This window comes from Podarcis filfolensis (assembly GCF_964270895.1).
Source record: "Podarcis filfolensis genome assembly, chromosome: 12".
Classification (NCBI taxonomy): domain Eukaryota; kingdom Metazoa; phylum Chordata; class Lepidosauria; order Squamata; family Lacertidae; genus Podarcis; species Podarcis filfolensis.
In genome coordinates, this window is record NC_139614.1 from 14310732 (window position 1) to 14335286 (window position 24555).

Sequence of the window (24555 nt, forward strand, 5' to 3'; positions counted from 1 at the left end):
TCAAAAAAGTGTCTGTTATTTATGGATTTGAGGGGAGAAATATAGTTAGTAGAATAAGATGGGGAAAGGAACTGTGTTGCTAAATTCTCAGAACAATAGAATAGGATCTAGAGTCAAGGTGAGAGGAGGAAGGGAATGTCCCACTGAAGATTCCATTCAGCTTGCGCAATATTACTGATGTTAACCAGATAGCTAGCTATTGTTCCTCTGCAGTTTTATCTTTGATTAATTATTCCTAAATTTGTAGGTAAAAACTGGTTACTGATACAAGTAAAATTGCATGCTCACAAGCAACAAGTGATATGCTTCTAAAATCTGCATTACACATACCAACACATAGCACATGATCCGGAGCCCTACAAATACAGTGGTACCTCGGGTTACAGATGCTTCAGGTTACAGACGCTGCTAACCCAGAGATAGTACCTCGGGTTAAGAACTTTGCTTCAGGATGAGAACAGAAATTGTGCGGCGGCGGCAGCAGGAGGCCCCAATAGCTAAAGTGGTGCCTCAGGTTAAGAACAGTTTCAGGTTAAGAACGGATCTCCAGAATGAATTAAGTTCTTAACCCGAGGTACCACTGTATGAACTTGAGGTTTTGCTCAAGTATGAACCAATCTCCAACTTGGAAGAAAACAGGACATCTCCTGCATATGCCATATGCAGAGTCTGTATATTCAACCAAATGCACACCAAAGCCATTGGTTTGTGATAGTTCTGTGCATTGTCATTATACATACATACATATTGCGCGCGCACACACACTGTACTGTTTTGCCAAAGCATAACCATAAAATATACCAAGAACTGTCTAAGGGAAGCTGTGTTAAGTAACACATATCACACAGCAGGCTCTCATCTGAGGCATTTGTTGCTTGTATTCCAGAGGAAGATGCTATTACTTTTCCATGTGGTAATCCACCAGACAAGAAACACATCAGGCAAGGACAAGGCAATCAGTGTCTTAGTTTACAATGTGTGAATCCCTGAAGCGAGAAAACCAATCATTAGATAAAAATAGATGCAACACTGAGCCAGGAAGCTTCAAGCCGATTTTGACCTGAATGGGCACAGATGAAAAGGCAGTGGCACAAAGGGTCTATTACAAAAAGCACGCAGTCAAAAATGTCCAATGTGAAGTGAGTGCAACATGTTCTCTCATGTAAGCAGCAACCATATTAAAATGAGAAACCTCTGTTTGCAAGAAAATTCTTCTGAATATGAAAAAATTGATTTGTACGAGGTCAATAAAGGGCACGCAGCATTTTAAAAATGTGTGCCGTGCCCATGAAGTATATACTATAAACAGATACAATTATTAACCCAAATAGAGCCTAGGACATGACAATTCAAATATCTAAATATGGACTGTTTGCACCAATCTTAGAGCCAGCTTTTCATAATGTTGTTAATGGTGGAAACGCTTCAGTAGAGTTTGTAGTTCTAGCATGTAGAAGATCAAGTCAAATGCAAGAAATCTGAACACAAGGAATCGGGGAAGGCAGTTGCATAATAAGGACAGTTATTGCAGCCCATCAAACAACGTAAATGCATCTATTTTGTCTGTGCTAAAATACTCAGGAGGAGACTAATTCTTACGCTGACAATTGCCAAATAAATGTCAGCAAGAGTGACGAACTTGAACAAACCGATTTTGTATTGTACCCAGAAGCATAGGCTGCAGCAGGCGGCAAAACTCAGCCAAAATACTAGACAAGAAGTCAAAGGGAGGATACGATGTGTGGGGACCAGATCTTGGCATTCGAATCCTGCAGCTGTCAAACACATTTCCTAAAAGGTTTCTTGTCTGCAGAACTCGCAAGATACTTAAAAAGAGGACAAATGGAAGGAAAAACAAACTGCAGCAGAATAAGCTGGCATAACAAGGGCAAATATACCACTAATGCAGGACTGCTACATTCTAAGTATCATCCTCCCTACCCAGAAATGTTCATTTGCAATCTGATAATTCATTGTTGCAAAAGCGAGATCCATCAATAAGACGTTTAATGCAAGATCATTGGGACAAGAGATAAGTCACTATGCTGAAATATTATATACTCGGAAGATCCTGCCTTTATTTTTCAAAAGACTTCTTCTAAACCTGATTTTGAACACAGCGTGACAATTGCCTATGCAATATATCAAAGTCAGGCCAGGTGAAGGCTGAAGCCAGTGAGGAACAGGAAATAACAACAACAACAACAACAAATTATTTATTCCCTGCCCATCTGGCTGTATTTCCCCAGCCACTCTGGGCGGCTTCCAACAAAATATTAAAATACAATAGTCTATTAAACATTAAAAGCTTCCCTAAACAGGGTTGCCTTCAGATGTTTTCTAAAAGTCTGGTAGTTGTTTTTCTCTTTGACATCTGGTGGGAGGGCGTTCCACGGGGCGGGTGCCACTACCAAAAAGGCCCTCTGCCTAGTTCCCTGTAACTTGGCTTCTTGCAGAGAGGGAGCCACCAGAAGGCGGAAAAAGAAACTAATGGTGTACAGACTAGGGCTGTGCTTTTCAACGCTGTGATGTATACATCAACATACAGTGGACCCTCTGAATACAAATTTAATTCGTTCCAGGGGTCCATGTGCTCCCCGAAAAATTCGTATCCAGAGGCGCCGCTTCTGCGCATGCATGCAGCACAGAAAAATACCGCTTCTGGGTTTGCCGCTTTCGCAACCTGAAGTTTACGTTACTCTAGAGTAACATAGCCCAAGGGTCTACTGTATTGTGATGTCTGAATTAAGGATGGAGCTGTGTAGAGGCACCGGCTGGTGTCAGGGTTTTCCTGCACTGGGATTTTTGCCGGCACCTGCTCTGGTGATTAGTTGTCCCCTGCAGGAGGTAGGGGAATGTTGAGCTGGTAAGAGTTAACAGGGGCTGCAGGAATCGAGAAAAGCACTGGCTGGCTGCATGGTTTCTCAAACATTGTGATTTTTACATACCACACACACACAATTTGCAATATATTATGAAATTATGAAACCAATATCACAATATCGACTTCAAACTGCTATCGAACGATTTAGCAATATATCACTGGAAGTGGCCTCCAAGACCATATAACACCGGTCCTGATAAACCTACATTGGCTCCCATTACATTTCTGAGCACAATTCAAAGTGTCAGGGCTGACCTTTAAAGCCCTAAACAGCCTTGGTTCTGTATACCTGAAGGAGCATCTCCACCTCCATCGTTCAGCCAGGACATTGAGGTCCAGTTCCGATGGTCTTCTGGAGGTTCCAGGGAACCAGGCAGAGAGCCTTCTTGGTAGTGGCACCCGACCTGTGGAACGCCCTCCCATCAGATGTCAAGGAAATAAACAACTATCTGACTTTTAGAAGACATCTGAAGGCAGCCCCGTTTAGGGAAGTTTTAAATGTTTGATGTTTTAAAACATCATCTATTCATTTTTGTTGTTGTTGTTATTTCTGTTGTGAGCCGCCCAGAGTTGCTGGGGAAACCCAGCCAGATGGCTGTGCTATAAATAATAAATTATTATTTATTACTATTACTATTTATTATTATTATTATATCAATATATTACCCAGCCCTAGCACAGATGCAGAACAAAGACTTAGATGAAAAATGAATTACATGTAACTGGTGGGGGGGGCGCAGCAGCTCAGAAGGACAACTTTGTGTAAGGTGGAAAACAGGAATAAGCACTGATACTAAAGGGATTGAGCAGCTGTGAACAGCCCTATTATACTTACCACGAAAGGTATTTCTGGAGACCCCACAAAAGCTTCTGCCAGATTGGGATTTAGGTTTGAAACCACCTGGCAGTCAAAAGGCAACACTGCAAGCTTTGTAAAAAATAAAGAATTCAAATAGGAAGCTGCTGTTTAAGTGGCTGGAAGGATGCGCTGCAGCATCCTCCTTCCACAGGCAGCCTCAGCTGAGGCAAAAGTGTCAATTTTGTAATGCTTAAGGAACGGGGGAGGTGTCAACCATGTGGGTGCTCTGAAAATCTCTTGCAGAGGGGCATTTAGGGAGAAGGATGCGGGGGCTGCCCTAGTTGAGTGAGCCGTGATTCTGGTAGGTGGAGGAAGGTTGAGAGAGATGTAACCCAACAAGACGCATCCTCTCAGCCATTAGACTCTCTTTCCCACCAAGGGAGAATGAAAGCAGATGAATTTTGAGAGATTCCCAAAGAGAATGTACTGTGTCTCCATCTGAAAATGGCAGTATGCTATGAATTGGTTGAAAAACTTGAGGTCTAATACCATTCCAAGGGATCCATCTTTCTACAGATCCCTGATCCACATTTTCCTTGAAGAACATGCTTCACTGCTGCTATATCCAGTACTGGAGTTAACAGACTTATGTTCACTGATTTCAGTGGGTATACTCAAGAGTAGGATTAATGCCAGCTATCACCTATAGCATGAATAAGAGTAGCTCCTAACCTCAGCTGCTGCCTGTTGTGATATAACAAAGCATGCCAGCTGCAAGTGGGGGACAGGAAGATCTCCGTGACAACCTAGTGCAATAACAGTGTCCAGACTGGTCCAGTGTTGTCACATGATGGCAGTGGGGTCAACTCAGCTCCTCTCTGCCCCCAGAACGATGCTGCCAGTGGCAATTTCGCCTGCCCACTCTCTCAGCAGGTAGAACGGGGGCTCTGTAGCACCAGAATGACTCTGGCATCACTCCAAAGGCAGAGGCCAGTGCCGCTAGATGTATAGACACTTTTGCCTATCTAACATCTCCAGAACCCAAAGCAAAGGGGGTTTGGATGGCTCTGTAACAGGTAGGTTCCTTCTTTTGTTTTCTAAATTTCTCCCTTCGACCCTACGAAACATGGTCCAGCAGACTATAAAGCTAAAGGTAGAGGGACCCCTGACCATTAGGTCCAGTCGTGACCGACTCTGGGGTTGCGGCGCTTATCTCGCTTTATTGGCCGAGGGAGCCGGCATACAGCTTCCGGGTCATGTGGCCAGCATGACTAAGCCGCTTCTGGCAAACCAGAGCAACGCATGGAAATGCCGTTTACCTTCCCGCCGGAGTGGTACCTATTTATCCATTTGCACTTTGACGTGCTTTCAAACTGCTAGGTTGGCAGGAGCAGGGACCGAGCAAACTGGAGCTCACCCCGTCGCGGGGATTCGAACCTCCGACGTTCTCATCGGCAAGTCCTAGGCTCTGTGGTTTAACCCATAGCGCCACCCGCGTCCCCCAGCTCACTGTACAAAGGCATAAAAAGAATATGTTTCAAATATATTCCTGAAACTTCTTAATATACTTACATACATTTGTTCCAGGATTGGGATTATAACTTTCTAATAAATCTAAACTAAAATTCGTAATTTACATCTAATGATTAGATGCTAAAGCTGCAATCCTACTTATTAGGGAGTAAGCTCCATTTAAAAACAGCGGGAGCTACTTGCAGTAAACATGCACAGAACTGCACTGGTAAAGCTTGCGAGAAGTTTTTCATTTATTTTCACCCGAGGCATTTCTTCTTTATTATTCCTGTTGATATTTGGAATGTCAAAATGAAATTTCACTAGACCCATGAGAAGACAAGAGTTCAATTAAATTAACTAACAGCCTGTGTACTCAGGTGCCCTCTAGTGGGCGAGTTCCCTTATTTAATAAACGAGAAATTCATTAAACACCTACTCCATAAAAGTATTTCTTAATGGCAATCAAGACGTGGGGATTAGTCACTTAATTTAGCTGACATTTTCTAAAAAAAACTATTTATGATGACAAATAGACTACTTTAAAATGATAAAACAAATCAGCCTTTCAACAACAGTTCCAGAAGATGATTTTTATTTTTTTAAGGCAGTTAATTAGGCTTTCACCAAAATGCCTGAACAGTATTTTACTATTGATTTTGAACAGAGTCTTGAAGAGGAATGGCAAATTATGAAGTGTTTATAGTATGCAAACCTCTCCAGCAAGAGATACTTGTTATTCTATTGTTTAGGGAAATTTTTAATGTTTGAAGTTTTATCGCTTTATTATTAATAATAATAATATTCTGTTGGGAGCCACCCAGAGGGGTTGGGGAAACCCAGCCACATGGGTGGGGTATAAATAATAAATTATTATTATTATTATTATTATTATTATTATTATTATTATTATTATTATAACTCCCCTCAAGCAGGAACCCATATGCAACCTCGCTAAACATCCTACTAGTAAAGGACACTGTCCCAGAAAGAAATACATCCTAAATTCCCTGATATTTTCAGGGTTGTCCATTTAATGTGATGATAGCCAAAATCTGGGCCAAAAACACAACCTGAGTTATATTAATGGGATAGACTGAACTCGAGACCCCAAATGGTACACAGCTGTACAGAATGGGCCTATGTCTGTGTATTTGTGGTGGATACACAAGGTAGGCAACTGCATTTACTACCTCATTACTACTGAGGGAGAACACTTGAAAATACAGAAAAGACCTCAACAGATGTTCTGGTCAATCCTCCCCATGGCTAGGCAAACTAAGGCCCGGGGGCCGAATCCGGCCCAATTGCCTTCTAAATCTGGCCCACGGATGGTCCAGGAATCAGCGTGTTTTTACATGAGTAGAATGTGTCCTTTTATTTAAAATGCATCTCTGGGTTATCTGTGGGGTAGGAATTCGTTCTTTTTTTCCGTCCAAAATATAGTCCGGACCCCCACAAGGTCTGAGGGACAGTGGACCGGACCCCTGCTGAAAAAGTTTGCTGACCCCTGCTCTAGACAATCTGACAGGGTTTTTTTACTATTATTGATTAATTAAAATTGTATACTGCTCTTCATCTAAAGATCACAGGGCAGTTCACAACCTAAAAACACAAAACAAGAACACAAAATGCGTAACAAAAAAACCCAAACCAAACCAATAGCCCCCGCCTCCTACCAACACATTTTAAAAGGCCAGAGACTGTTCAATCTGCCAAAGGCCTCCCTGAAGAAAGCATTGCACAAACGGGGAACCACTGGATAAAAAGGTCCATTCTTGTGTTGGAAGACTCTCATGGAGGGGGCACATGAGGAAGGGCCTCAGATGGTTATTGCAGGGTTTGGGTTGGTTCATATAGGGAGGCATTGCAATTCTGAGCAGTTAAGGCTTCATAGATCAAGACCAGAACTTTGAATTGGGCCCAGAAAGTGGCAGTCAGGTCAGGATCATTGTTATATGCTCAAACCGTCTTGCCTCTGGAGAGCAATATGGCTGCTGAACTCTGCACCAGAGGAAGTTTCCGAACCATCTTCAGAGGCAGCACCACATTTAACATGCTGCTGTAATCTAACCTAGACATTACCAGGGCATAAACAACAGAAATTAGGCTATCCTTGTCTAGATAGGAGGGACGCGGGTGGCGCTGTGGGTTAAACCACAGAGCCTAGGACTTACCGATCAGAAGGTCGGCGGTTCAAATCCCCGTGACGGGGTGAGCTCCCGTTGCTCGGTCCCTGCTCCTGCCAACCTAGCAGTTTGAAAGCATGTCAAAGTGCAAGTAGATAAATAGGTACCGCTCCGGCGGGAAGGTAAACGGCGTTTCCGTGCGCTGCTCTGGTTCGCCAGAAGCGGCTTAGTCATGCTGGCCAGATGACCCGGAAGCTGTACGCCGGCTCCCTCGGCCAGTAAAGCGAGATGAGCGCCGCAACCCCAGAGTTGGCCATGACTGGACGTAATGGTCAGGGGTCCCTTTACCTTTACCTGTCTAGATAGGGATGCAGCTGGGCCGCCAGCCAAAGCTGATGGAAGGCACTCTGCGCCATCGAGGCCACCTGAGCCTCAAGTGACAGCAAAGGATCCAGGAGTACCCCCCAGGCTATGAACCCAGTCCTTCAGAGGAAGTGTAACCCCATCAAAAGCATTAAAACTGCCCCCTAGTCCCCCCTGCAGCAGAAGCAACAGCAAGTGGAGTGGAGATAGCCCTGCTTTTATTTCAGCACCCAGAAAATGACGGATTCAGGGATGGCTCTTAGACATATAGGTTCAGTTAAGCACATTTTGTTTAGTCAATAAAGCTTAGTGAAACGTTCCAGAAGAGAAAATAACAGATGTTAGTCAACAGCATAAAAACTTGGTAAAATACAAGCTAGCATTGCGGATCTAAAGCACACTGGTGCAGAGTTGAGATACCTTTCTGATTCATAATTACCTAGGTCGTCGAGCAGGCAAGCAAAGACATGAGGCTCTCAAAAGAGGAGACTGACTTGGTGCTACAATGAAGGAATATTTATAAAATTCTAGAATTCTATAAGAGTTGGAAGGGACCACAAGGCTCATCTATTCCAACCCTTGCAAAGCAGGGATGTTTTGCCCAACAGGGGGCTCAAACCCATTTTATTCAAGTTGGCACTCCGCTACCAACTGAACTACACTCAATTTTCCTTTGAAGAATATTAATTTATGAGATGTTGCTAAGCTTAATTGCTAACGAAGACATTTCTAAGTTTAACTGCTAACTATCACCATTATCAGAGGGAAAAGAAAATCATTCTAAATTAGAGCAGGATAGTACATTCCTCAAAATATCTGAACATATGAAATGAATCCAAGAAATCTCAGCTACAAAATAACACATATTAAGTTTCTTGGACACAGAAGCATGCCTGCGGCACATCTGACCATACTGAAAATTGTCAATTAGAAATTCCGGTGTAGTCTTGCATCTCTGGGAAAACAAGGTTGTCTGGTTAGTTGGGACCAGTTTGCAACTTACTACTCGTGTGGTTGATGACTTTGCTGCAAGTGTGGCTTATTGCTTGTAATTGATGTCTTCTAAGAGAAGCTTAAAGTTTTGTGATTTTATGGCAGGAGAAACAGTCATATTAGGAATAGGGGACCAAGAGCTTGGAATGCCCATGTGGTCTCCATCACTTGTTAGGATGAAGAGGACACCCCAAAGAGATAACTTGTATTTCCAATGCAATAGGTTTAATTATTTTAATTAATTTTACCTTTCCCGCCCTGACCTGGCCACAGTGATCCATGTGACAGTCACCTCCAGGCTTGACTACTGTAATTCGCTCTACGCGGGGCTGCCCTTGAAGCTGTCCCAGAAACTCCAGCGGGTGCAGAATGCTGCAGCGAGGCTCCTCACAGGGTCTTTGCCATGGGAGCATATTCATCCAGTAATTTTCCAGCTGCACTGGCTCCCGGTGGAGTACAGGGTCAGATTTAAGGTGCTGGTTTTGACCTTTAAAGCCCTTCACGGCTAGGACCCTCGTACCTACGGGACCACCTCTCCTGGTATGCCCACGGAGGACCTTAAAGTCCATTTATGGCAACACCCTAGAGGTCCCGGGCCCTAAGGAAGTTAGATTAGCCTGAACCAGAGCCAGGGCCTTCTCAACACTGGCTCCGGCCTGGTGGAACGCTCTGTCTCATGAGACCAGGGCCCTGCAGGATCTGATTTCTTTCCACAGGGCCTGTAAGACAGAGTTGTTCCACCTGGCCTTTGGCTTAGAATCAGTTTGATTCCCTCCCCCTCTTTCTTTTTCCTTTCTCCTCCAGTGAAGAGGCTACATCCTAATATTTTAATGTTGTATTTTAATCTTTTTAAATTGTATTTTAATCAACTTGTTTTTGTTATTGGTTGTTAGCCGCCCTGAGCCCGGTCTTGGCTGGGGAGGGCGGGGTATAAATAAATTTTTTTTAAAAAAATTATTATTATTATTAATTGGACTACATTGGCTTAAGGGAAATAATTAATATGCGCATCAGTTATGGGGCCTGATTCACTGACTCTGGGACCAGCTAAAGCAGGCAGGGCAGAAGTGTTATTTGCCACATTTTTACAGGAAGCCCTTCCTAACATCCAGGACAAATCATTTTGGTTACCAACTGAGTCAGTTATTTCTTATCTTGTCATAGCAGACAAGGGGAAAAAACACCGTGAGCCCCATCTGAATTGAGGCAATATTTTATATATTATCAAATCCCAATTCAGCCTTTTATTTTCCAATTAAACCTATTCTGATGTTCATCCTAAATTGTATTCTTCACTTTACTAAGCATATTTTTGTAGATCTCATTTGATTCTTTCCAGCTTCACTCTCTCATCTTGAAGCATGGCAAACAGAAGTGAACACATTATTCACACAAAGGCTTCACTGATGCTGAATTTAGGGATATAACTGTTTCCAATGTCGTATAATATGCAATGACAGCATCCATTTATTTATGACACAGGTGAGATGCGACCATTGCGTGACAACACCGCTTCAGAGACATCCCAAGCAATTTGAAAATCTAGTCTGCAGTCTTCTGCACATTAACCTTGCAAAGTCCCATTGATCCCAAGTAAGTGTGTGGAAGACTGCAAAGTTGCTTTTCTAAATTCTTTTTCAGATTCTGTGCCTAACATTTGTACACAAAATGACCATATTCTTTAATCTGAAATCCTGACAACATTGTCAATTAGTGATGTTATTGGCTGGAAGAGGTAGCAAGTGATTTAAAGATGGCACAATTTAGATGGCTTTTAAAAGATGCATGTAAAGCTATCTGTGTAATAACAAGAGCAAACAAAATATTTATTTTAGCTTGCATTTATCACACACCTCCTAATAGCTTACTTTTATCTTATGACAGTTCCTTTGACTAGTGTTAACCTTGATCAAGCGTATTACAGGGTACGCATTTTCAGCAGCTGCATGCTGTGCCTTCTTTGTATTATCCACTATACGGTGTCAGCTTATTATATGCACACATTAGAAGTCTCCTGTGACTTCTTTTGAAGACCTAACTGTATAAAAAAGAGAAAGCAGCTGCATGCTGTGTCCCTTCCACAGCACCAAAAATACCCCTGAGAATTACCACCCGACTAATTTCCTCCAGTCAGAGAAGTGACGCTTTGGATTGACACTTTCTAATCAGTTGGGGGGGAGGGGGAAATAAGTAAATAATTTATTTTGACAGTCACTTCATAATGTATTGTGACAGCCCATAAGCCTATATATTCAAAAATTCCATTTCATGCATTTTGCAAAATTAATTCCAGAAAAACCGTGTGTGTGTGTGTGTGTGTGTGTGTGTGTGTATTCATTCCAAAACCCTATTTGACAAAATATAATTTTTAAAAGACAATTCTTTTATATTTCAGAAGTTGCTTTGCAAAATTAGCAGATGTTTAAATTGTCCTGAAATAACAGGATTTAAAGAGAATCCCTATATAAATCATGTTGATGTCACAGTCCCTGATTACACTGAAATTAAAGTTTTGCAGCATATTTCATTAGCATACTTCCAAGCGCTACTGGTCTTTGCTTGGGCTCAATTATCTCTTTAGCATGCTCAGTTCTGGAGAGGCCTGGCCTACAGCATGGCATATGCTATCACTTTGTCTCAAGTAGGGAGAAATGAGATTACGAGAAAAGGGGTAAACAACAGTCCCATGTCAACCAGGAATGGCCAAATTTGTCCATCTTGGTTTCATTCCATTTCTCATTTTTCAAATCTTAAGCTCAGTTCCTCAATTTCCACATCAGCTTGGTGTTGTTTTTTTTTAAAAAGTCCTCTTTAAGGTTCATTAACATTTCATGCATATTTCTCCTAATAAACCTATTCACAAGCAATTCCCCCTAATAGATGGCATATTTTAATATTATATTCATTAATATATGCATTTTTAAACACATTTTCCCCTAATATATGAATTTTTGATACACATCATTTGGTTGGGGAAGAGCATTGTGAAATTAAAAAGTGTGCATTTCGTAACAGTGTGCATTTCAAAGGATAGCTGTGTTGCAGTGCATATATTGTTTAAGGTAATGTGAACAGGGTAGTTTTACATTAAAATGGGAACTGAATCACATTTCTCTCCCTTCCGTAATGGCAACACTAACTAGGTCATGTCCCAACTCTTTTGGCATCATGTTCACCAGGGCAACATTCGGTACAGTAGGATGTATTCCAAGTACAGGGTCAAAGCAGGTCACAGTGGTCTGACACACAACTGGATTTGTGCAACCGTTAGCAGATACCAAGAACACACATCTGTGATCGTGTTTCCCAAGGCCATTATGGAATTCCCCAGAGTTCCAGGATTATCTCCTGCATTATTGCAGCTCTGAACCAGAGACAGCGGAAAACAAATGAGCCCATCTCATGTTGCCCAGTTTCTTTGGGACACTGGCAGGCCATGCCCGCCCCCTTGCTTAACAGGTTTACTCCAGGCTGCAGCTGCTTGCTCCATTTGGGGGCCAGAAAAGAATTTTCTCATGTCTGGCTACATAGGCACATTTTTCGCCTTCCTTAAGTCCTCTGTAAGTTAGGATAGTATTCTCAATGGTCTTTGCCCTGAACAAGCATCACAACTTGGGAGGCGAGTCAGGAGAGGACTAAGTTGAAAACGCACCTTTCCTAACACTCCTTTTTGTTATTTTTGTTTTATTTTGACAAAGTAATAATCATAAATAAATAAGAATAAAAATGTGCACCCCACCACCGAGACTATTCCATAATAACTATCCAACCTCCCAAAATTTCAACATCTCTTGCAATGGTTTGATCCCTTTCCGTTTTAACGGTACAAATTCTACAAACACCCTCCATAGCTCCTCAAAATCATTTCTCCTGCATATTCCCCGTCTTACCTTAATAGCACATGTTACTTTATCATTAATAGCCATATCCCACACCACTTTATACCATTTTTCCATTTTATATTCTGCTTGCCCATTCCACTTCCTAGCTATCATAATTCGTGCAGCTGTCAATATTTTTTGGGGGGGGAGGCTTTCCTAACACTCTTAGCAAAAAAACAGGGGCTTCCCCATAGCTAGGGACCTGCCTCTGATTAGCAGCTGTGCAATGTGGAATGAGAATGTCCAGCGGATCTGGGCACATGCTAGAAAAGGGACCTGCTCTTAGCCTAAGCATATGTCTAGAAAAAGGGTTTCGCTGCAGTCAAAATCTTCAAGCTTGAGAATAGCACCCAAGTTGGGTTGTACACTTGATTTGGGTCAAGCGCAAACCAAACCACCGTAAACAACTAAACACTGGCAGGATTTCAAAAAAACACTTGCAAAGTAACGAGAACTATGGTGAGAATTGAGTGTTAAGAAAATATGGAGAACATTATATGACGCAGTTGGAAAAGAATAACTATGGAAACCATGGAGGGGTAAAGGGAAGTCCAGGGATTCAGAGAATCCTATATGTATATGATTATGATTTATTTGTGACGTTAACTGTTAAAGCTAAAAATGAATGAAATATTTTTTAAAGCCAGGGCTGGGCAGGTGTGTGTGTGTGTGTGTGTGTGTGTGTGTGTAAAGGCAGGCATCTACATCAAAAAGCAGTATGGGGTTGCTTGTAAGGCAGCTTTCAAACAGCCCCACATTGCTCTTTGACTGCTTGTCGAGGGCCTTCTGGCAGTTCCCTCACTGCGAGAAGTTACAGGGAACCAGGCAGAGGGCCTTCTCGGTAGTGGCACCCGCCCTGTGGAACGCCCTCCCACCAGATGTCAAAGAGAAAAATAACTACCAAACTTTTAGAAGACATCTGAAGGCAGCCCTGTTTAGGGAAGCTTTTAATGTTTAATGGGTTATTGTATTTTAGTGTTTTGTTGGAAGCCGCCCAGAGTGGCTGGGGAAACCCAGTCAGATGGGCAGGGTACAAATAAATTATTATTATTGTTATTATTATTATTATGCATGTTCCCAGCAGGAGAACACATAAGACAAAGCCAAGGTGAGCAGGACTGCATTGTCCGCTCACTAGCTAGTGAGCAGAAGGTTTATTCCTGGTTTCTGCAGCACAACGGGAGGCAGGGAGGATACATCTATTTTCTCCACCCCTTCCCAACCGTACGTTCAATAAGGGTTTCAAAACTCTTTGATTAAGCCCACATTTGGGGTGGCGGTGAAGAAGACGCAGTGTCTCCTTCCTTCACCCCCACACTCTACGACCATACACTTGATTAGCGTATAAAACCCTAAACAAACATTAGGGCACACCCCCCCAATCGATTTGGGGCCCAGATCCAGTTGGTCCCAGGTTGGGGTTGATCCAAAGTCTTGGACCCAAAGCAGATACAGTGGTACCTCAGGTTACATATGCTTCAGGTTACATACGCTTCAGGTTACAGACTCCGCTAACCCAGAAATAGTGCTTTAGGTTAAGAACTTTGCTTCAGGATGAGAACAGAAATCGTGCTCTAGCGGTGCAGCAGCAGCAGGAGGCCCCATTAGCTAAAGTGGTGCTTCACGTTAAGAACAGTTTCAGGTTAAGAACAGACCTACAGTACTTAACCCAAGGTACCACTGTATAGGATGTGGATAACCAAGCCATTTCTTTAGGTAAAGTTTGAGGTGGGGGAGAAAAAGTCCCACGCCAGCCACTCATTTCTTAATTGCAAATAATGAATAAAGTGTATCCAGATTCTAAACCCCAAATCAGGGTCCACTTCCTCCTTGCCAACCGCAATTGCACTGTTGTGGTCTGCACCGAAGCGCAACAAATGATATGGAGTACCATATAATTTCCCCATTTCAATGCCCCTTCTCCTGTCTCCTCCTATACCGAAACACCACCTGCTGTCGATGCAAGCACAGCCCGCACTCCCTCTCCTGTGGCTGCCTATTAATACATGGCAGATAATGTGGATTCAGCCTTAGCCGAGAGGAATGAACTGTTTCAATAGTGCAGTAATTGGCCTTCCTCCTGGATTGTGACAAATGAAATGTTTATATTCAACTAACCGGGCAATAATTGTATACATTGAAATTTTCAAGGCACTTACACCAGAGACAAAGCCAATTAAGTCAATGAAATCTAAACAAGATTTGCAGGTCAGGCCTTAAAATTTCAATTAAACATTCCACAGATAGTATTGCGGCAACTAAGAAAACCTAGTTATTGGGAATGGCCCCGGAGAGTCAATTCCCAGATACTTTGTGACAGGCCCCAGATCTCCTGCCCCTTTCCTTCTCCCTTAAAGAAACCAAAAACCAAAGTTTTGCTTTACTTTGCTTACAGGTACAGGGTAATAACCCAGCCACTCACCATCTTAATTTGCCCAGGTGTATCTATTCATATAATTTATCCTATGCCAGTTTTATTCAAATTTGTGTCATGGGCCTATGCCCAATCCCTGAGGGTCAAAGGTAATGACTGTTTAAAGGAAAGGTGAGCAAGGGCTCATCAACACTTCCGCCTGTCATGTGCTTTCTGGGCATGGATCTGAGCCGTTTTCCATTTGCCCCACCGCTTTCCCCAGGAAAACCTGCTCTTCAGCGCTGAATTGGGAGAAAAGGTCAACCCACAGAAATCACATTCAAATTACTCTGAGTCAGAGATAAAAGATTGGGTTTTCCCATGGGAAAATGGCAGGTCAAGTAGAAGTCTGGGTGAGTCCTTCATGCAGTGTTTCACAATCGGGGGCCATATTTATTTTTTATTTTTTTATTTCTATACCGCTTTATATTTTTAAGAAAAATCTGAAAGTGGTTTACAGCATATTAAATTAATTAAACAAAAAAGAAAACAACGTGAAGAAAGTCAAAGTGTACAGTCAAAGCAAGATAACAGTAAACTAAAATATTATCTTAAAGATTTCAAAATAAAACATTACAAAGGAGGTCAATTAATGATATGGCCTCCTGGGGGCCCCAGAATATTCCAAGGGGGCCCCAGGTGAAAATCACGTAAATGGGGGGCCACAGCATGAGGCTGTGAGGGCCACAGAGGGAAGTAAGAAGTGAAGGGAAAAAACTTTTTTTAAAATCCTGATATCCGCTATGGATAGCGGATATCAGGCTATCAGGAATCAGCTATGGATAGCTGATATCAGGCTATGGATTGGCTATCCGCTTGGCCAGTCACAAGCAGGTAAGGGAGCAGTTCACCAGGGACTAGCGCTCCTTTTTGCCACGTGCATTTTCTTGGGAGCAGTCCTGGTTTGCTTCTGTTGGGAAAGAATGATCACCAAGGCTTCCATTTTGACCAGTAGAGCCTGTGATCTAGAACCCCCAGGTCAGGTAAGTGCGATGCCCTGGCTCTGCAAGGCGTGGGGGTGAAATCCACTCCAGCACCCAGCCAAATGGAGTCGTCTGGTGCTGCTGACTTGAATCTAGTAAATAACTGTCTTCTCAGAAGAAAGCCACACTGAGTTCAGTGGGCCTTACTCCCAAGTAAAGGTGTGTCGGACTATAGTGTTTTATCTAGGCAGCCAGGGCCCCTCTAGATGACAAGATCTTTTTGCACTAGGTGAGCGAGGACCACTTGCTATTTAAAATTCTCCCATATACAGTGGTGCCCCGCAAGACAAATGCCTCGCAAGACGGAAAACCCGCTAGACGAAAGGGTTTTCCGTTTTGGAGGTGCTTCGCAAAACGAATTTCCTATGGGCTTGCTTCCCAAGACGAAAATGTCTTGCGAGTTCCTGCGGGGTTTTTTTCCTTTTCCCCCCCTTTTTCCCAAGCCGCTAAGCCGCTTAACAGCTGATCCGCTAATCCGCTAAGCCGCTTATCAGCTGATCCGCTAAGCCCGCTAAGCCGCTAATAGCGCTAATCTGCTAATGGGCTTGCTTCGCAAGACGAAAAAACCGCAAGACGAAGAGACTCACGGAACGGATTCTTTTCGTCTTGCGAGGCACCACTGTATATAGAACTCCCTGTGTGCCTTTTGGACTGTATCTGCAGGTTTTCCTCTCTGTGTCAAATAACTGGGGTCAAATAAGTGTTGTTTACTTTTGTATAATACATGGAAGATGGATCTTCCTTGGGACTTTCTGGACTCTCCTTCCTTGGAGGTTTCTAAGAAGAGGTTGGATGGCCATCTGTCATGGATGCTTTAGCTGAGTTTTCTATGTTGTAGGGGGCTGCACTAGAATGGGGTTCCTTCTAGCTCTGTGATTCTGTTCCTATATTTTTCAGCTTCAACAATATTTCATTATGTTCCTATCATTTTATGCAACTTTATTGTGTATAAATTATAAAAATAGTTACCTTTTCTACAAGTAGGATGGGGGGGCGGACATGGGCATAGCCAGGATTTTTGTTGAGGGGGGCAGGCTTTTGTTAGCAGGGCAGAACCTCAGATTTGTATTGCTTTTTGTTTATTTTTATTTATTTGGTGGGGCAGCTGCCCACTCCCGGCTATGCCCATGGGGGAAGGAAACAAGGTCGGAAGGGGGCCATGGTCGGGAAAAGGTTGGGAAATGCTGCTTTAATGCATTATTTTTAAAGAGATCACACTACAAGGCAAATACTTTCCATTAATTGTATTAATTCACCACAAGATGGCAGTGTACAAAACTCTGAATGAATACGAAGCCTAAAAAATCCTCTTGTTATAGTCTGTAAGATCCAAAGATAAATGGTGTGTGTGTGCGTGTGCTGTTAACTAATTTTCATCATTTCCAATGATACTAAGTTCAGAGAGAAAGAAACCCAAACCAACCAGCCACGACATGCTTACAACTAAACTCCATCTGTTTTCCCTTCAGCGTACAGTGGTACCTCTGGTTAAGAACTTAATTCATTCTGGAGGTCCATTCTTAACCTGAAATTGTTCTTAACCTGAGGTACCACTTTAGCTAATGGAGCTTCCCACTGCCACCATGCTGCCACTGTGCGATTTCTGTTCTCATCCTGAAGCAAAGTTCTTAATCCGACTATTTCTGGGTTAGACTGTAACCTGAAGCGTCTGTAACCTGAGGTACCACTGTATATCAATTTGCAGAACTTCACTTTCCAAACAAACCCCAGGTTATTTGTCTTAGTTGTTTCAAATCTAAATGTAAGTCTTATTTCATATTTGCTGACTTATGAACCAATACCCTCTCTGTTGCTCCAGTGTAATAATCTTGATTGAAAATTCAGATGGAAAACAGTGAGCTGGCTATCACATAATGTCAAACTACTGGTTTGGCAAGACATGAGTAATCTGTGGGCTCATGCACTCCATGCTCACCTTCATTGTTCCGATTTCCCTCCCTGATGTCCAGGTATACAGCTAATCATAATTTGAAGCTATACCCAAACCAGAAAAAAGCTGTGATTTCCCCCTAATCAGGAATTCGGAAAGAATTAGCAGAGAAGGAGGGAGCATGCAAGCCGACAGCATATTACCAAACCGTTTTGTATGTGAACAGCGGCAAGGACTATTTATAGTGTTCAGATGCTATTTAGAAAGTTTTCAGTTGGACTGCAAAGAAATTATCATAGCCAAAGATGGGGGTTTTATAGACCGAAAGAATTTAAAATTTCTAATTCTTGTCCAGCATGGAGGCAAACATACAGAGATTTTGTGTTTCATGTTGTGTGAAAATGAGATATTAGAGCTTTAAATAAACTCCTTAGTAGAAAATATGTGTTAATGTAAACCACCATGGACTTTGATTAACCTCCTGAAGCATTCTGAATTAATTATGCCCGATAATTCTTTTTCACATGTATGTACCACTGAACCAAGTCACTGCTTGATTTTCATAAGCTGCACTTTACCATCTGGAGCTTAACATGCAAGCAGAGATGTGTTTTACTTATTTGGTTCTGAAAACAAATACAAATATCTGAATAAAATAGCCAATGAGCAGCTTTACTCATTAGTTCTCAAATGATTCTGGATTTTCAAACTTCTTTAAGAGAATGAAGCAAGTCAGTCAGAGTCTTACCAGATGTCTGCATTTTTGTGTAGCCAAAAATGCTATGGGAAACCCATAAATCCTCTACTCCAGAGATAAGAGGGTTGTAGATATCCCAGGCAGCTAATTTGTTGCCTCCAAGCTGCTGGTAACTATTGCTGCAAATTTTCTAAGATATTCATAACAAATACAGCCTATGGATTGTATCTGGTACCTCAAAGGTTTTTTGTGGCCCCCTCAAAACTTGGCTTTAAAATATATTATTTTAAAACAGCCTTTCTTTGCAATAATTGACTACTCCCACGGGCCCCCTCCCCTGCTGCGATGACTTGATGAAAAGTTTATTGGTGACCCTCAAAAGATTCAACAATATGTGTGTGTCTATAACTGCTTCCCCTTTCCTCACTATGATACTATTGATGCCAAAGCTTTTTCATACCTCCAAGCACCCCACAAATTCCCCTTTTAATTTTTCTTAAATTACTGTTTCCATAAGTCTCTCCTGAGACAGTGTGATACCAAAACATTTATTTTGCCTCCAAAGCAAAATAATTTCAAAGCAAAAGCAATTTATTCTTTAAAATATTATTTCACAGAATTTAATAATGAACACTGATTAAGAAACGATTGAAAACAGCGCAGAATAATTGACAGGAAAGTACAATGGTACCTCACGTTAAGCACTTAATTCATTCCGGAGGTCCGTTCTTAACCTGAAACTGTTCTTAACCTGAAGCACCACTTTAGCTCATGGGGCCTCCTGCTGCCGCCGCACCGCCGGATCACGATTTCTGTTCTCATCCTGAAGCAAAGTTCTTAACCCGAGGTACTATTTCTGGGTTAGCGGAGTCTGTAACCTGAAGCGTATGTAACCCGAGGTACCACTGTATTTTGGAAGGAAGTCTTGAGAATCATCTCATCTCACAGGCCTTGTCCACACCTCACATTAAGCCGTGAAAATCTGACCACGTATGATGGCTTTTCTGCAGGTAGATTATCTCAAAATACCACAAAGCTGGGCAACTTGAAGCAGGATGCAAGTTCTGGACTTTTCATCCCACCTGCTGCTTCCCATCCCGAGAACTACTTTGCTTTCAGCTGGACTCCAAAGCTAGAATACGTCTGGCCATAACAATTGGTCAAGACAACTGTTTTGCAAAAACCGCTTTCCAATGCATGGATCTGCCCCAGTAGCATGCAGCTAGCGCCTTTGTGTGTGCCCCCTCTGCAACTTGCTGCTATCTCATAATTGACCTATCCATGTATAAAAGGTTCCCTAACAGATAGGAAAGCTTGAAAAGCACTGATACATAAGATTCTCTAGCTAATAAGATGGTGGGTGTAGCAGTCAAGGAAATGCACAGCTTACAAACTCTTATGGACAGGGAACTGAATTCTGCCACCTTAGGGTTGCTCATCAAAAAAGAAGTGGGAGTTCCTGCACCTCTTTTTCTGGGAAAAAAACAGCACTACTTACAGACCATAATCAAATAATTAAATTGTCAACTTACCTCTGCCAACACTACAATTAGGATAAGCTCAATTTTTGATTCTGGGAAAAGTCCATTTACTTGAGGTGACATGCCAATAAGGACACAATTGGTAACCACTGATATGACAGTCATAGTTTGAAAAGCCAACTGAAACAAAAAGAAAAAGAACCAGAATTCCTTTAACAAAAATATGTTCTCTTTTCTCAGGCTCCTGAATAGCCCTGACATTCCCCTTTGTTACATTCAAAAGTGCCAATAACCAAAAGTTTAGGGCAGGTATCTGCATGAAATCTACCACTAATAGTCTGGCCAAACAGCCTAAAGATGGCTTAAAATCACATTCTATGATTCTATGAGTTGTGGTCCAACCACGTTTGGAGGGTCGTAGGTTCTCCACCTCTACTCTAAATTGAATGCCCTGTAGCCTATAAAAGAAACATGTAAATCTGCCTTATCTGCAAGGAAAAAGATACTTCTTTTAAGAACTATAGTACAGTCTTAAGACACTGTAGCTAAATACTACACTGACAGCTAAATCCCCACACAAAATATCTATTTCTTGTGTCTGTTATTTTGTACCTATGCCTGCTTTTTAACTGAATTCTCAGGTTACTGTAAACTCATTGCATACTTTATAGACTTACCATATTTTTCCGTATATAGGACTAAGTTTTTTCCCTAAAAAATAATGCCACAAATTAGGGGGCGTCTTATACTCTGGGCCATCTCCCCCCATTTTCTTAAATCTGAGTCCCCCAAAATAGGGGACGTCTTATACATGGGGGCATCTTATAGATGTAAAAATACGGTATATCCCACTTTTAAACCCTTAAAAGAGAGGGAAAATGACTAACTTCTCATGTATTCCAATGACAAATAGAGAAACAAAAAAAGAAATGAAGTTATTCAAACATTATGCATCTGAATGGATTACCTGCCATACACCAATATTTGCAGCAGGCTCTGAAAACGGGCGTTTAAAGATCCTGCACATTTTTAAGGCATCAGAATACATCTCTGTGATGTTGTTGAGCACTGCAAAAACAGCTGCCAAAGGGTAGACGCATGAAAAAAGGCTCACATAGCCAAACTGCAAGAACAGCTCCAAATAATCATCAAAAGTACCCTGCAAGAAAAGAGAACAATTTAACCATAAATACAAGATTAGAAGCAGCTTTACAGATCCTGGCAGACCTACGGATTTTCCCAATTAGAAATATTAAAGTGGAGAGCGTGGGTGTAAAATAAAAAGCAGGAAGTGTAAGATTGACGTGAGTAGAGTATACATACCAACTACCTGTTTTCATTTCTATTCATTTGAAGATCAATTAATTCATCTTGTGTGGAACGTAAGAGACGGTGTACAGCGCTGCTCCATGCCCAACATAAATCACCAGTTAGAATGAAGGTGATGTTTTAATAATCACATCCCCTCTTAAAGAACTGTGCTTGGTATGTGCTTTTGCCCCAACTTTAAATTTACCAAATAAAACCTTACTAATTATTGTCAGGAAATCTACCCCAAAGCCCAAGTAAATGTTTACTGGTGTTTCAAATGCGGCCAACACACAGGGAGTAAACAAACTGCTTTTAGGTAGAAAAAGGCTGTTTGTCCACCCAGTCTGAGTCAGGAGATTCCAGACATCCCTAAGATCCCAAGAACCAAAAGCTGAAGTACCACGCTCTGCTTCCGGGGTCTTGTGCAAAAGAAGCCAAATTATACAGTCACAGATGTGACTAAAAGAGTCCAGACAAAGGTTTAGAATGAAGATGTAGATGTTTTCTAATCACAAACTAGCAGCGTATAATGAAGTCAGCTTATCGCATAGGAAAAATAAAAAAGGAAAATGCTATTAGGAATATAGGACTATCTGGGAAATCACAGAACAGGCAAAAAGGCTAAGCTAATCTAGCCTGATACACTAACAATGAATCCATGGCCCTATAACACAGGTGACAGTCAGGGAAGCAAAGGGAAAAGGTGAGGCATCACATGTGGCCTATGGGTAATACTTAAGAACCAGCCAATCAGAAGATGTCTAGGCCAAAACTTTCCAGAGCTGAGAGTCTAGGGTGTATGTGTGACTCCACAACTGCAGATCTCTTCCCAATTAAATGAAGTCATTGTCGCTGGCCTTGAAGCCCTGGTACAGACAAGCCAGCACCCAGGTGCAATTAAAAGGAGTGTTAGCAGCCAGCAGAAAGAGAAACTGCTTCCTCATGAGCTCACCTCTTTACCCGGAAGTCTGAGCTCCAGGCAGAACCAGCGTTGATGAACAGGGCCAAGTAAAAGACCCCCAACCTCTTGACAATTCTTATTATACGAAAATCAAAAACTCTTTAAGCTAGTGCAACAGGTGGTCCGGGTGAATGGGATGAGCTTAGAATGGTCTTACTGGGAGCTCCCTTTTTGGAATATGATGTGGATTGCTTCACTTACTTCAAAATGAAGTAAGATGTGGTATGTGTTTTATCAGAAAACAGATACAGCCAAACATCGGTCGTCGAACATAATCCATTCTGGAAAACTGTTTGACTTCCGAAACATTTGACAACCAAGGATCAAGGGCCAACTGCCCTTGTCTATGGAGTCAATGGAGAAAAAAGAAGAAAAAACTCCCCGGAAGCTGTTCAGTTTCTGAAAATCGTTCAAAAACCAGAGCAGTTACTTCCGGGTTTTTGGCCTTCAGGAGCTGAGACATGCAATAACGGATGCATTTGGGAACCAAGGTTTGACCGTAGATAGACAGATAGACAGACAGACAGACAGACAGACAGACAGATAGATATGGTAAGCCAGCCCTTCTGCTGAGTGAGGCCCTGGACCCTAAAGTCCTGATGGTACCACTATGTCACATGCACTAGGATTACCTGCTGGGGAAAGATTGGGGGGGGGGGTGAACTCAACATAAAGCATGATTTTAGACCACTGGCTTGAACTAGCACAAAAATGTTTATTTTCTAACTATTCGGGGGGGGGGGGCATTTGTTTCCACTGTAAACTCTATTAAGGTTTCAAATATTTGCAATAGTCAAATTTGTTTTTTTTTTGTTTTTTTTAAGCTTCCACTTTTCAGATGCAATGAACCACGGAAGAGGATACAGTCAACTTACCGGATAGGTATCCATCCCTTTTTCCAGATTAACTTGCTCAAGCAAAGTCAGGTCGGTATCTATATCCAAAGCTTTCACCTTTTTCTTCACACTCTTGGTCCGCCTCTTTTGGAGCCAATAAGGCAGCACAGCTTCTACACATTGATTAAGGACTTGGGACGTTATCAGCAAAGTTGCCAAGCTCTTTAAGAAAATTAAGCAAAGCAAACATGTAACGAGACTGTAGCAGTCCTTAAAAAGGGTATTATATCTGCATTCAATTAACTAATGAGCATGTCCTGTTTAACAAGCACTACAGATCTAAGAATTCCACAATACACTGAACTGAAGCAAAGCAAATTTTTAGGCTGAATCTGAAAAAATAAGGATGGCAGCAATCACTGAAGCAGCTCATTTTGGTAGCAGTTTTCATTCCCACTAGCCTTACTATGTTAACAATTTCATGGTCAGCTGTTTCCTAAAGAAAGGACAGACCCAGAAATTTGACTTCAAACTAAATCACACAAAAATATCATTTGCAACCCACTTGTACCAGAGTATCTCAAGCTTGTGTGAAGAATGGATGCAGCTGTAAATGCTACTACAAGACTGAAAAGAGTAGAAAAGTCACTACAATGTACGGCAAGTAAAGCAAAGAAGCACAGAGCCATATTAAACATGAATAAATTATTTCACATTACAGCACAGTAGCCTTAAGTTCAGTCTTAAGGACTACCTATCACAGCAGATCAGTTGCAGAGATTCTGGAAGATATTTCCAAGCTTGAAATTATTATCTGAATCAGTCTAATGTAAATTAATAAAAAAAATTGGAGATATTAAGATAATCAAATAACTGAAACAATGTAAGATCACTCACCTGCCTCAAAAGTTTCATATCAAACATGACAAAAGCAATGTAGAATAACGATGCAAAGCAATTTAAAAAGTTGAAACTGCAAAAGAAAAAAAAGAAATATATATTTCAATTCCATCATCAGTTTAAGATGGGAAAAACTTAAGGACTATGTGATGTGACATAACAATCTCAGGAAGGCCCCCTTCCCTCCCCACCATCTGCCATCATGCGGTGATTCCTCTACAATTGTTATTTTAGAAAATAAACTTCCCAAGGAGAAAATGGGATTGATCTGGTCAAGAGACCTTATGTTGCCAATTAATCTTGGGTAATTTTAGTCAAACAGCTATACTCTAGCTTATGCACTAAAAGAACACATCTGGCTAATCAGTTTTCCTTATCAGTTTTTTAGCATTCATATCGAGTATGTCTGATTTTGTTTTTTTTTAAACACAGATCTACTGGGCACATACACAGCAAAAAATCCACAGATCTTAGGATACCATAGATTTAATCTACCACATACCCGTCTTAACACCCAGGGG

At 41.7% G+C, this 24555-nt stretch overlaps 1 protein-coding gene across 3 annotated transcripts in view; it reads right to left on the minus strand.

Moving 5' to 3' along the window:
- ANO10 (anoctamin 10) overlaps nt 1-24555 on the minus strand; it is an 87265-nt gene that overhangs the window by 44178 nt on the left and 18532 nt on the right. For all 3 annotated transcript variants that reach the window (XR_014540123.1, XM_083578010.1, XM_083578011.1), the window contains exons 8-11: nt 24032-24106; nt 23174-23356; nt 20994-21185; nt 20078-20206 (exon numbers count right to left, since the gene is read on the minus strand). Coding sequence is in view for 2 of the 3 variants with exons in the window: in XM_083578010.1 (XP_083434136.1) it covers nt 20078-20206; nt 20994-21185; nt 23174-23356; nt 24032-24106 (579 nt within the window). In the remaining variant the exon portion in view is untranslated. The remainder of the gene's footprint in view (nt 1-20077; nt 20207-20993; nt 21186-23173; nt 23357-24031; nt 24107-24555) is intronic.